The sequence below is a fragment of the Narcine bancroftii genome, chromosome 1 (assembly GCF_036971445.1).
Source record: "Narcine bancroftii isolate sNarBan1 chromosome 1, sNarBan1.hap1, whole genome shotgun sequence".
Classification (NCBI taxonomy): Eukaryota; Metazoa; Chordata; class Chondrichthyes; order Torpediniformes; family Narcinidae; genus Narcine; species Narcine bancroftii.
The window spans coordinates 104,470,725-104,482,726 of record NC_091469.1 but is presented as its reverse complement, the minus strand read 5'-3'; the positions used below and the strand labels follow the sequence as shown (position 1 = coordinate 104,482,726).

The following is a 12,002-nucleotide window of genomic DNA, read 5'->3' as shown; positions in this document are numbered from 1 at the left end:
TCTCTCTTTCCCTTTCCCACTGTCTCCTTTCCTCCAGCTCTGCATTCACTGAGCTTTCACCCCTCCCCTGATCAAGTTTCAGCTTATCTCTCCTGCCCTCCCACCCATATCCAAATATGGGCTCTTGTCTGAAGGCTTGAACTCATCCCCCTTCACCTTCTTCCCTTCTTCCCTCCTTCCCCCATCTTTTAATTCAAGCACCTACCTGCTTTTTTGCTCATACCTTGATGAAGAACTCAGGCCCAAAATTTTGGCTGTATATCTTTGCCTCCTATGCACGATGAGTTCCTCCTTTGTGTATTAACTACAGAGATGTTGGGATCTTTCTTTATAATATTTATAATATTTATTTACCAAACTGAAGCTGTTCGCAAAATGTCAGGCACACAACTCATGTTTCTTTGCCCAATTGGCTTTAAGATTTGCTCTTTCTTTAGTTAAACAAGTAAATCTGCAAATGATTGGGTCTAGTGCAGTATACTGAGGTGCTGGAGAAACTCAGCAGATCATTCAGCATCCATTGGAAGTGAAAGGCAGGTGACATTTCTGGCTTGAACCCTTCCTCAGGAACCTGGAAGAAACAGTTTGATGCCTGAATTTAAAAAAAGTGGGGGTGGGGGGTTGGAGAAAAGGAGAAGATGGAAGAAGTAGAAGGGGGAACACAGGGTAAGGTGGGAGGGTAGAAAAGAAAGAAGCTGAGAAGTGTTGGGGGAGAGGACAGAGGGCTAAGAAGGGTGATCAGAAAAGGGTGAGAAGGAGCAGGGGAACTGGAGGAAAGGAGATAGAGGGGTAGAGAAAGAGACCAGGGAGGGGGTGAATGGAAATTGGAGCTTGATATTGATGCTGTCAGGTTGGAGACCGCTGAGATGGAAAAAAAGTAAGGGAATATAATTTTATTGGTATAGACAGAGCAAATGTAAGAAGGCTTTTTCTTTAAGAAACATTTGGATATGTACTTGGATGGGAGAGGTATGGATGGCTGTGCATTGGGTGCAGGTCCTTGCGATCAGGCAGAATAATAGTTTGGTGCAGACTAGATGGACAAAATGGCCTGTTTCTATACCGTAGTGTTCTATGGACCTAAGGTAGTATTCCTCCAGTTTGTGGGTGGCCTCGATTTGGCAGTGCATGATGCCATGGACAGACATATCAGTGTGGCAATGGAGTGCACAATTACACCAAAGTGCATTGCACACAGAAGTGCCCAGGACAATTTCTTCATGTTTTCAAAATTACTTGTAATGTCCAAATAGGGACTGATTTCAATGCACATGAATGTAATTGTGAGAATTTGTTCACAAATCTGCAAGAGAAAGGAGAGCTTGTGCATGAATCACAAAAAGTTGGGTTGCAGATACAACAAGTTATTAAGAAGGCAAATGGAATATTGGCCTTCATCACAAGAGGAATTGAATTCAAGAGCAGGAGGTCATGCTGCAATTGTACAAGGAACTGGGGAGGCTGCACCTGGAGAACTGTGTGCAGTTCTGGTCTCCATACTTTTTTTTAAAATTTTTATTTTTCACACTATGAACCATATTAACCAAAATACACATAAGCATTTCCCTCTTGAATATGCACAGTGTCATTTTCTCCCCTTTTTCCCCTCTCCCTTCCCTCCCTCCTTCCCACCCCCCTCCCCACACACTCAACATTCAACATATATGATATATTAAATCCATTAAACAATGTCATCACACAATTAAAATAAACAAGAAAATTGTGTCATCTACTTTTACACACTGGGTCAGTTCATTTCGTCTTCTCATTCTGTCATTTTAGGTGGTGGAGTCCGCGGTAGGACTTCTCTATTGTGTTCCATGTACGGTTCCCAAATTTGTTCGAATACTGTGATGTTATTTCTTAAATTATATGTTATTTTTTTCCAATGGAGTACATTTATTCATTTCTATGTACCATTGCTGTATTCTGGTCTCCATACTTGAGGAAGGATATACTGGCCTTGGAGACAGTCCAATGGAGGTTCACCAGGTTGATCCCAGAGGTGAGGGTGTTGACCCTGAGAAGAGACTAAATCAGTTGGTGGATGAAAGCACTTCAGTTAGCTCAGCTGATTTCCTCAAAGGCAAATGTCCAAGCACTCCTCCCAAACATCTATCCAATATTCTGCAAGGTTTATATTTTTGGAAACCTGTCATCATTTTCTTTGAAACTTCTACTCCGCTGCCTTATTTAGATTTGTTACTCGAATCAAAATGTACCATTTTACACTCAATTACATTGAAATTCATCCTCTTTAATATTACCCACAATCCACAATATTGTAAACCTGGAGTCCCTTCACAATATTTAGTGCTGAAAGTAAAGAATGCAGAGACATTTTACAATGATGCTTCCCGTATCAGATAATTTAAAGGACCTGAATGGAGGTTCAGGAATCACGATCACCACTTTTGCTCTTTGTCTATAACCCAGGAGCTGCTCTTCTGTTGATGCAGTTGGTTTGAAGACGCACCAACGAGATCTGGATTGGCCTGGCTATTGCTGACATCGGCCTCGTCATCATGGCTCATATCAACCCAACTGGTAAAATTATGATACTTTGCTAAACATTCAAGTTTCAAGATTTTTTCATTGTCATGTAATAAAACAGATGTAACTTTACATGAAATTTAATTTAGTTGCCATAGGGGAGAAAAAGATTTTGCCATTAGCACAAATTGCCCAGTGCCGCTGACAGTCAGAGAAAGAGAAGCAAAAGAGAGTTCTGCAGAACTCCTGCAGTCTCTGCAACCACACAGGCTTCAGTCCACACATTGGCAACCCGAGCTCCAGATCCAAACCTCTGAAACAACCGGGACACCTTCAGCACCCGAGGCCCCTCGGGCGCCCCTCTCACATACTGGTGCCCCTTCAGCCCGTCTCTAGCAATCCGCAGCCTGGTCCTTTGACCCAGCCCATAGCCTGTGTGGGTTCACCTTGAGTCCCCATCAGCCCACCGCCTGTATGTTCTTCAGCCACATAGCCCCTCACTGGTCCGCCACCGTGTTGACCATCCTGTGGGGTTGTCTCTTCTGCTTTTCCTTACCATCAAGTGGTGTGTTCTCCCCATTTTTTGGTGCCCTGTGCCAGTCCTCTGCTTTGTCAGAATCTTCAGCCCCTGGAGGCCACTGCCATCTTGGGCCCAGATGCCATGGTTGTAGGATTTTATAATAAAACACCTTTGGCTCCTTTAACAGTCCATTTAAAGCTTGTACAACACCGTCAGGTAGTTGGACTAGGTGGTAGCCAGTAGGACCTTGCAAAGCAACACTATGTCTCTGCGCTTCGCTTTCCCCAGGTCCACACTAGCGGAAGTGTTGCCATTGCAGCACTTCCGGCAGTGCTGCCATTTTTTTAAGTATAGAGTATTCTGCTCATTTGCAGGATGTATGTGTGGCTTACCTTCAGACACCTGGCGTACCTGCGACCACTCTTTTTCTCAGAGATTTGGGAGTTTCACCCTTCTGCCCCGGTAGAATGCAAACAGGTAGGCGTTGGTGTGCAAGATTATGTACCCATTCACGTCCCAACTATTTGTAGTTTAGATCAAGTTTTACAGGTGGTCATGGCTGGAGCTTCTAAACTTTCTTTAACATCAGCAGCATATGAAAGCAATTGCACCTGAGATGCAAAAGGGGTAGCCACAAAGAGTTTGGCACCAGACAGAACCAGGCCAATCAAATCAAATCTAATATGTTGTCTTGCAGAGCTGGTGGAACAGAATGGACCCTGACCACCTTGAAGCTCTGGAACCCAGCACATGTTACTCTGCCCGCAGGAAAGGTTCCTCCTTCTTTTTGCTCTATTTGTTGACAACATTCAAATGAGGCCCTGGTGTTAAAATACTGAGGGTCTGCAAGTTCGGCACTCATGTCCCGCCCTAGCCAGGGCTGGTGGAAGTTGGCTTCCAATTCTAAATGCCATTGGATGGTAACCCACCAATCCAAACCAGGAATTAAATTGGAGTTCCCTGCACACAATCCAGTCAAGCTCAATTTACACGAGAGCAAATTACTAATGGAAGTGTTTCAGATGAACAACAACATAAACTTTCATGCCTTTCTCTTAAATTTAAGAAGGGTTGTTTCCCATAGAGGGAGAGCCTAGGACAAGTGGGCACAACTTCAAGATTGAAGGGTGTCTGCAGAGGAGTTTCTTCAGCCAGAGAATGGTAAATCTGTGGAATTTGCTGCCTCACGTGTTTGTGGAGACCAAGCCATTGGGTGTATTTAAGTTCTTGTATTTAAGTATTATACGTTCTTGATTAGCCAGGACATCAAAGGTTATGGGGAGAAGGCTGGGCAGAGGGGCTGAGTGGAAAAATGGAAAAATGAAATGGCAAGGCAGACTTGATGGGCTGAATAGCCTATTTCTGCTCCTTTGATTTATGGTGTAATATTGAATGCTGGAATTACCAAATCTTGCTGAGAAGAATATTCACAACAACTCCAACTGCAACTCTTCCCCTATTGATTATTCAGTAACTGGACATAATGTTTTTAGAAGTAAAGAATAGAATCTTTACACACACAAAAAAAAATTTAACATCTTTATGATCTTTATCTCACAGCAGTGTCAGAAGATACATACCATCTTTTTGAATAGTCCAGGATAATCACAGGCAATTAGCAATATCATGGAATGTGACTTTGCATCTACAGTTATTTCACAAATGAAATTACCCCAGACTACCTGGAATTAACTTCCCTGACAGTTGCAGAAACCATCAAACTTCCACTGTAGCACAATACAGACCCACTCACACACCAGAACAATGGGACCTGGTTTCATTGCTCTGATACCATTAATAATTGGGATGAAAATACGCCCTTGCAGAGAACGTATAGCACCTGGCATTGATTTTGCTGCCCCTTGCACAACATATCTCCTAATTGAACAGAGAATCACTGGAGGAACTTAGCAGACCAGACAGCATCCATGGATAGAAATGGTCAGCCTCGATAAAGGGTCCAGATCTAAAACATTGACTGAGCATTTCTAACTATGGTTAGTGTAGGGGGCAGCATGTTTAGTGTGGGGGCAGCACAATTAGTGTAGGGGATGGCATGGTTAGCATAGAGGTGGCACGGTTAGTGTAGACGGTGGCACAGTTAGCACAGAGGATGGCACAGTTAGTGTAGAGGGCAGCACAGTTAGTGAAGGGGTGGCATGGTTAGTGTAGGGGACGACACAGTTGAGACGGCATGATTAGCATAGCAGTTAGCAGGTGACTGGGTTGGAATCCGACACTGTCTGTAAGGAGTTTGCAAGTTCTCCCCATTCTGTCTGAGTTGCCTTTGGGTCCTCCAGTTTCCTCCCACCCTTTAAAAATGTATGGGATGAGTTGATTGATTGTCCATTGGTCTTCATGGGTTCATTAGCCGGAGAGGCCTGTTACCATGCTCAACATCTAACTTTAAATTTTAAATTATACTTCACACAGTATTAATTCAGTGTGTGTGTGTGAGTGTGTGTGTGTGAGAGAGAGAGAGAGAGAGAGAGAGAGAGTCTTGCCAAATTGTCTTTCTGAGCTCCCTCCGTTCAGTTCTAGTTTCCAACATCACTGACATCTCCTTTCCATGTGCAGGTCCTGGGAATTTTGCCTCGCAGTTGCTGAAATCCGTGAATGAGTATCGAAGAAGACATGGAACAAAACCATTAATCCTGAATCCAGTCATCAGTGAGAAGGCTGAGAAATGGGCAAAGCATCTGATAAGCTCCAGGACTCTGCAGCACAGTGACACAGTGTATGGCGAGAATATTTGGTGTCAGCAGGGCCCACTCAGTCTGCAGGTGACAGGTATATATCTCAGTCTAACACAGTGACTGCGTTTCCTGGTCAACCACAGCACGAGGGCAAGCAATAACTTAGAACCGTAGAATACTACATTGCAGAAAACAGGCCCTTTGGGTCTTTAGTCTGTACCTAGGTATTATTCTGCCTTGACCCACTGACCTGAACCTAGTCCATAGCCCTCCATACCTCTCCTATCCATGAACCTGTCCAAATTTTTCTAAATTTTTAAATTGAGCCTGCATTCACCACTTCACCTGGCAGTTCATTCCATACCCCTAGCAATCTCTGTGTGAAGAAATTTCCCCCAATGTTCCCCAAAACTTTTCCCCTTTCTCCCTTAGCCCTTGTCCTCTGGTTTATATCTCATCTAAACTAAGTGGAAAAAAAACTACCTACATTTACTCTGTCTCTCCCCCTCATAATTTTAATACCTCTATCAAATCTCCCCTCATTCTAGTACACTCCAGGGAATAAAGTCCTGGCCTGTTTAACCTTTCTCTGTAACTCAGTTCCCGAAGTCCAGGCAACATCCTAGTAAATTTTCTCTGCACTCTTTCTATCTTATTGATATCTTTCCTGAATTTAGGTGACCAAAACTCCAAATTTGGCCTCACCAATATCTTGTACAAATTTACCATAACATCCCAACTCTTATACTCAATACTTTGATTTATGAAGGCCAATATGCCAAAAGCTCTCTTTATAACCCTATCCACCTGTAATGATGCTTTCAAGGAACTATGTCCACTACACCTCCAATATTTGTCATCTGCAAACTTGCTGATGCAATTTACCAAATTATCATCCAGATCATTGATATAGATGACAAACAACAATGATCCCAGCACTGATCCCTGACTCACACACTAGTCACAGGCCTCCAGTCTGAGAAGCAATCATTCACCACTTCTCCTGTCCAGCCATTGACGAATCCAGTTCACTACTTCACCATGAATACGTAATGTCTGAACCTTCCTGCCTAACCTCCCATGTGAGACCTTGTCAAAGGCCTTACTAAAGTCCACGTAGACAACATTCACAGCCTTTCCTTCATCAACTTTCCCGGTAACCTCCTCAAAACTCTGTAAGATTAGTTTCTCATGACCTACCATGTGCAAAACCATGTTGACTATCTCTAATAAATTTCTGGGTATCCAAATAATTGTATATCTGATCTCTTCGAATACCTTCCAATAATTTACCTAATGTAGATGCTCTTCTACTTGCTTTCCAATAAACCCATCATAAGTGGAAAAATCATGTTGAAAAAGGAGAATACCACACCTACCTTAAATGTGCTCAGACCACTTACCATAGCCTACAGTTGGGCACATTTATCTAAAACAGAACCCATTTTGTAATTAAATGTTGAACACCTTTTATTCCACACTGAAAACAAATGTTAATCATAAAATATAGCGCCAGCCAAAGCATCCATCAACTTTTGGGTGATAACCAATAATGACAGTCACACCAACACCACCGTGTGGCAAATTGTGAAATTACAGTACCAAGTGACTATGTACAGATATTTTCATTACAATGCAAATCACTATCGTACTATCAGAACTTGGAAAAATTGTAAGTCGAGCTATCGTAGGTAGAGGAGCATCTGTACTGACATCAGGTTCACCAGCCAGTAAATTCCAGAGTTGCATTTGGAGCTTTTGTTAAACAACAGAACAATATGACCTACCCGCCAATCCTCCAGCACCACACCCATGGCCAAGGACATTTTAAAATATTTCTGCCAGAGCCCCTGCAATTTCTACACTATCCTCCTTCAAGGTCCAAGGGAATATCTTGTCAGGCCCTGGGGATTTATCCATCCTTATTTGCTTTAAGACAGCAAGCACTTCTTCCTCTTTAATCTGTATTGGTTCCATTACCTCATTGCTTGTTTTCCTACTTCCCTGTCTTAAATATATTTACTGAGATTGCCTCCACTGCTTCAATGGGCAATGAATTCTAGAGATTCACCACTCTCTGGGAAAAGCACTTCCTCCTCATCTCTATCATAAATTTACTACCCTGAATCTTAAGGACATGTCCTCTAGTTCTAGTCTCCTCCACCAATGGAAACAAATTACCTACCTCTATGTTATCTATGCCTTTCATACTATTATACATTTCTATAAGATCTCCTCTCAATCTCCTAAATTCCAGTGAGTACAGCCCCAGTCAACTCGATCTCTCCTCATACACTAATCTTCTCATCCCTGGATCAGAGGTGGAAAGGGTGAATAAATTTAAGTTCTTGGGAGTCACTTCTTTCCTGGACCCAACACACCAATGGCATCGTGAAGAATAAATGACAGTGCCTCTTCTTCCTCAGGAGTTTGCAGAGATTTGGTATGATACCAGAAACCTTGGCAAATTTCTACAGATGTGTGGTGGAAATTGTGCTGACCAGCTGCATCTGGTCTGGTATGGAGACACCAACACTCCTGAGTGTAAAGCCCTGCAAAAGGTAGTGGACACAGTGCAGGACATCACAGGCAAACCTCCCCCCCCCTACTATTGAGAGTACATCTACAGGGAACGCTGCCATCAGAGAGCAGCAACAATCATCAAAGACCCTTATCACCCAGCACACACTGTTCTTGCTGCTGCCATAAGGAAAGAGGTATAAGTGCCTCAAGACTCGCACAACCAGGTTTAGGAAGAGCTGCTACCCCTCCACCATTAGACTCCTCAATGACAAACTCAATCAGAGACTCATTTATGGACCTTTGCTTATGAACTTCATTGGTTTTCTTTTTTATTCTCTCTGTATTGCAGTCAGTTTGTTTACATTTGTTATCTGTTTACAGTTCTTTATATGTTTACATGTATACACTGTGTACAGTTTTTTTCACTATCAATTTGTGGTAATTCTTCTGCATCCAAAGGGAAAACAATCTCAGGGTTGTATGTGATGCCATGTATGTACTCCGACAATAAATCTGAATTTGAAATCTGTTGAACCTCTCCTGCACTGCCTTCAAAGCCAGTACATCCTTTCTCAAGTAAGGAGACCAGAACTGCACAAAATAAATGTATTTGCTCCTTTTCATCCTTAGTTGCTGGAATGAAATTACATTGTTGCCTACAACACATCATGTTCCACGCATATCACAATGGTTATAATCCTCATTCCACTCCCTGTCCAAATATTCAGCCGTATCCATTGCCAATATCTGCATTAACCAGATCATCCAACATGATCACAGTTCTACACAATCATCTCACACTGTTTTACTCTGGGTGAGAGAAGAACAATGGAAGGTGAGCAGCCTGAACAAGGGAAATGCTTGAACTATTCCATGCCTTTACTCTTCTTGGCCTCATGGCATTTGAATCAGGCCATTTAACCTTCAAACACTCAAACAAAGGCCAAACAGTCCTTTCAAGTGAAGCAATATTCACTTGTAAATCTGCAGGAATCATCCGGTGTTCCTGTTGTGCCCTTCTCTACATCAGAGAGACTGGACGCAGACTGAGAGATTGCTTCATTCAGCACCGCAGTTCTGTCCACCTTAATAGCGTTGATCTCCCAGTGGCCACCCATTTCAATTCCCCATCACTTTCCCATGCTGATGTCTTTGTCCATGATGTCATGTACTGCCAGACTGAGACCACATCTTCCATCTGGGCACCTTCCAAACAGATGGCATTAATGTCAACTTCTCTGGTTTCCATTAAACCCAGCCCCTCCCCTCTTCTTCTTCCCCTTGCTGCCTTTCCCCTAGCTAGATCTCTCTCTCGCTCCCTCCCTCTCTCTCTCTCTCTCTCTCTGTCTTCTTTCACAGAGCCAAAATCAATTCTCACCTTTCTTATCATCCAATTAACACCTTTTGGTCTGGACTCTTCCACCTCCATTTCTCTTTCCAGTCTCTATTCTTGGTTGTGAAAGAAGGAGATTTTAATTTTCCACATTTTGACTGGGACTCCCATACTGTAAAAAGGATAGATGGCTTGGAGTTTGTCAAATGTGTTCAGGAAAATTTTCTAAATCAATATATAGAAGAACCAACTAGAGAAAGTCCAATAAAGGATCTCCTATTAGGGATTGAGACAGGACAGGTGACAGAAGTATATGTAGGGGAACATTTTGGGGGAGTCCAGTGATCATAACGCCATTAGTTTCAAGTAATTATGGAGAAGTATAGGTCTGGAACTCAGGTTGAGATTCTAAATTGGAGAAAGGCCAATTTTGAGGAAATGAGAAAGGATCTAGAATGCTGGGATTGGGATGTTGTTTTCAGGCAAGGATGTGCAAGGTCAGTGGAGGACCCTCAAGGATGAAATTTGGAGGGTACAGAGTTTGTACTTTGTCAGGATTAAAGGCAAAATTAGCAGGCATAGGGGACCTTGGTTTTCTAGGGATATAAGGAAACTAGTTTGGCAGGAGAGAGATGTATAGCAGGTATAGGGAACACAAAGCAAATGAGGTACTTGTGGAGTATAAAAAATGCAAGAAAACCCTTAAAAAGTAAATCTGGAAGGCTAAAAGAAGACATGAGGTTACTTTGGCAGGTAACATGAAGGAAAATCCTAAGGGCTTCTATAAGTATGTTAAGAACAAAAGGATAGTAAGGGAAAAAATTGGTCCCCTTGAAGATCAGAGTGGCCAGCTATGCATGGAGCGAAATGAGATAGATGAGATCTTAAATGGATTGTCTGGCAAAGAGTCGTGGGAAGTAAGGAAAACATAAGAAATAGGAGCAGGAGTAGGCCATTCGGCCTATCAAGCTTGCTCTGCCATTCAATAAGATCACGGCTGATCTGATCATTGGCTCAACTCCACCTACCTGCATTTTCCCCATATCCCTTAATTCCTTTTTTATGTAAAAATCTATCTAACTAAACCTTAAATATGTTTAATGAAGTAGCTTCAACTACTTCCCTGGGCAGAGAATTCCACAGATTCACTACTCTCTGGGAAAAACAGTTTTTCCTCATCTCCATCTTAAATCTACTTCCCTGAATCTTGAGGCTGTGTCCCCTAGTTCTGGTCTCACCCATCAGTGAAAACAATTTTCCTGCCTCTATCTTATCTATCCCTTTCATAATTTTATATGTTTCTATAAGATCTCCTCTTATTCTTCTGAATTCGAGTGAGTATAATCCCAGGTGATTTAGTCTCTCCTCGTAAATCAACCCCCTCATCTCCAGGATTAACCTGGTGAACCTCCTCTGGATTGCCTCCAAGGCCAGTATATCTTTCCTCAATATGGGGACCAGAACTGCACACAGTTCTCCAGGTGAAGCCTCACCAGTACTTTATACAGTTGCAGCATGATCTCCCTGCTCTTAAATTCAGTTCCTCTAGCGATGAAGGCCAACATTCTATTTGCCTTCTTAATAACCTGTTGTACCTGCAATCCAACTTTTTGTGATTCATGAACAACCTCTCCCAAATCCTTCCCTGATGGAACCCCTTCGTTCTGAATGTCTTGCTATTTCATCCTTAATGACAGCTTCAAGCATTTTCCCGACTACAGATATTAAGCTAACTGGCTGATGTTTACCCATCTTCTGCCTGCATCCCTTTTTAAAAAGTGGCATGACATTTGCTGTCTTCCAATCTGCCAGGACCTGCCCAGAATCTAGAGAATTTTGGAAAATGACTACTAACACATTGATTATAACTCTTTCATTTCCCTCAGTATCCTGGAATGCATCCCATCAGGACCAGGGGATTTGTCCACCTTCAGTCCCATTAGTTTGCTCATCATTATCTCTTTTGCAACAATTATTTTATTGAGACCCTCACCTCCCTTCGCATCCCTATCACCACTCTTTTGCATGCTGGTTGTATCTTCCACCGTGAAGACTGACACAAAATATCTGTTCAATGCCCCAACCTCATTAATTCAATGCCTCATTACTCAATATCAATCACCCTTCCTCATCTTCCAAGGGACCTATGTTGAATCTCGTCACCCTCTTCTTTTTTATATATTTATAAAATTTTTTGCTCTTTTTATATTTTGTGCTAATTCACCTTCATAATCCTTCTCCCCTTTCCTTATTTCTCATTAACTTCTCCTTTGGTGTCTTTTAAAGATTTTCTCAATCCTTCAGTTTCCCACTATTCTTGGTTACTTTGTACAAATGAGCTTTTAATTTTATACTTTCCTTTATTTCCTTAGTTAACCAAGGCCGACTCTTCCCTCTCTTACTGCCCTTATTTTTAATGGGAATATTTTTTTGTTGA

General features: G+C 42.3%; 1 protein-coding gene across 4 annotated transcripts in view; it reads left to right on the top strand.

Annotated features, from left to right (window-relative positions):
* Positions 1–12,002, top strand: part of glipr2 (GLI pathogenesis-related 2) — a 157,348-nt gene that overhangs the window by 34,160 nt on the left and 111,186 nt on the right. For 3 of the 4 annotated variants that reach the window (XM_069935604.1, XM_069935587.1, XM_069935596.1), the window contains exons 2-4: positions 2,437–2,547; positions 3,711–3,786; positions 5,591–5,803. In XM_069935604.1, the coding sequence (XP_069791705.1) occupies positions 3,726–3,786; positions 5,591–5,803 (274 nt within the window). In that variant the 5' untranslated portion in view covers positions 2,437–2,547; positions 3,711–3,725. The remainder of the gene's footprint in view (positions 1–2,436; positions 2,548–3,710; positions 3,787–5,590; positions 5,804–12,002) is intronic. The other variant, XM_069935612.1, reaches the window with a different exon arrangement.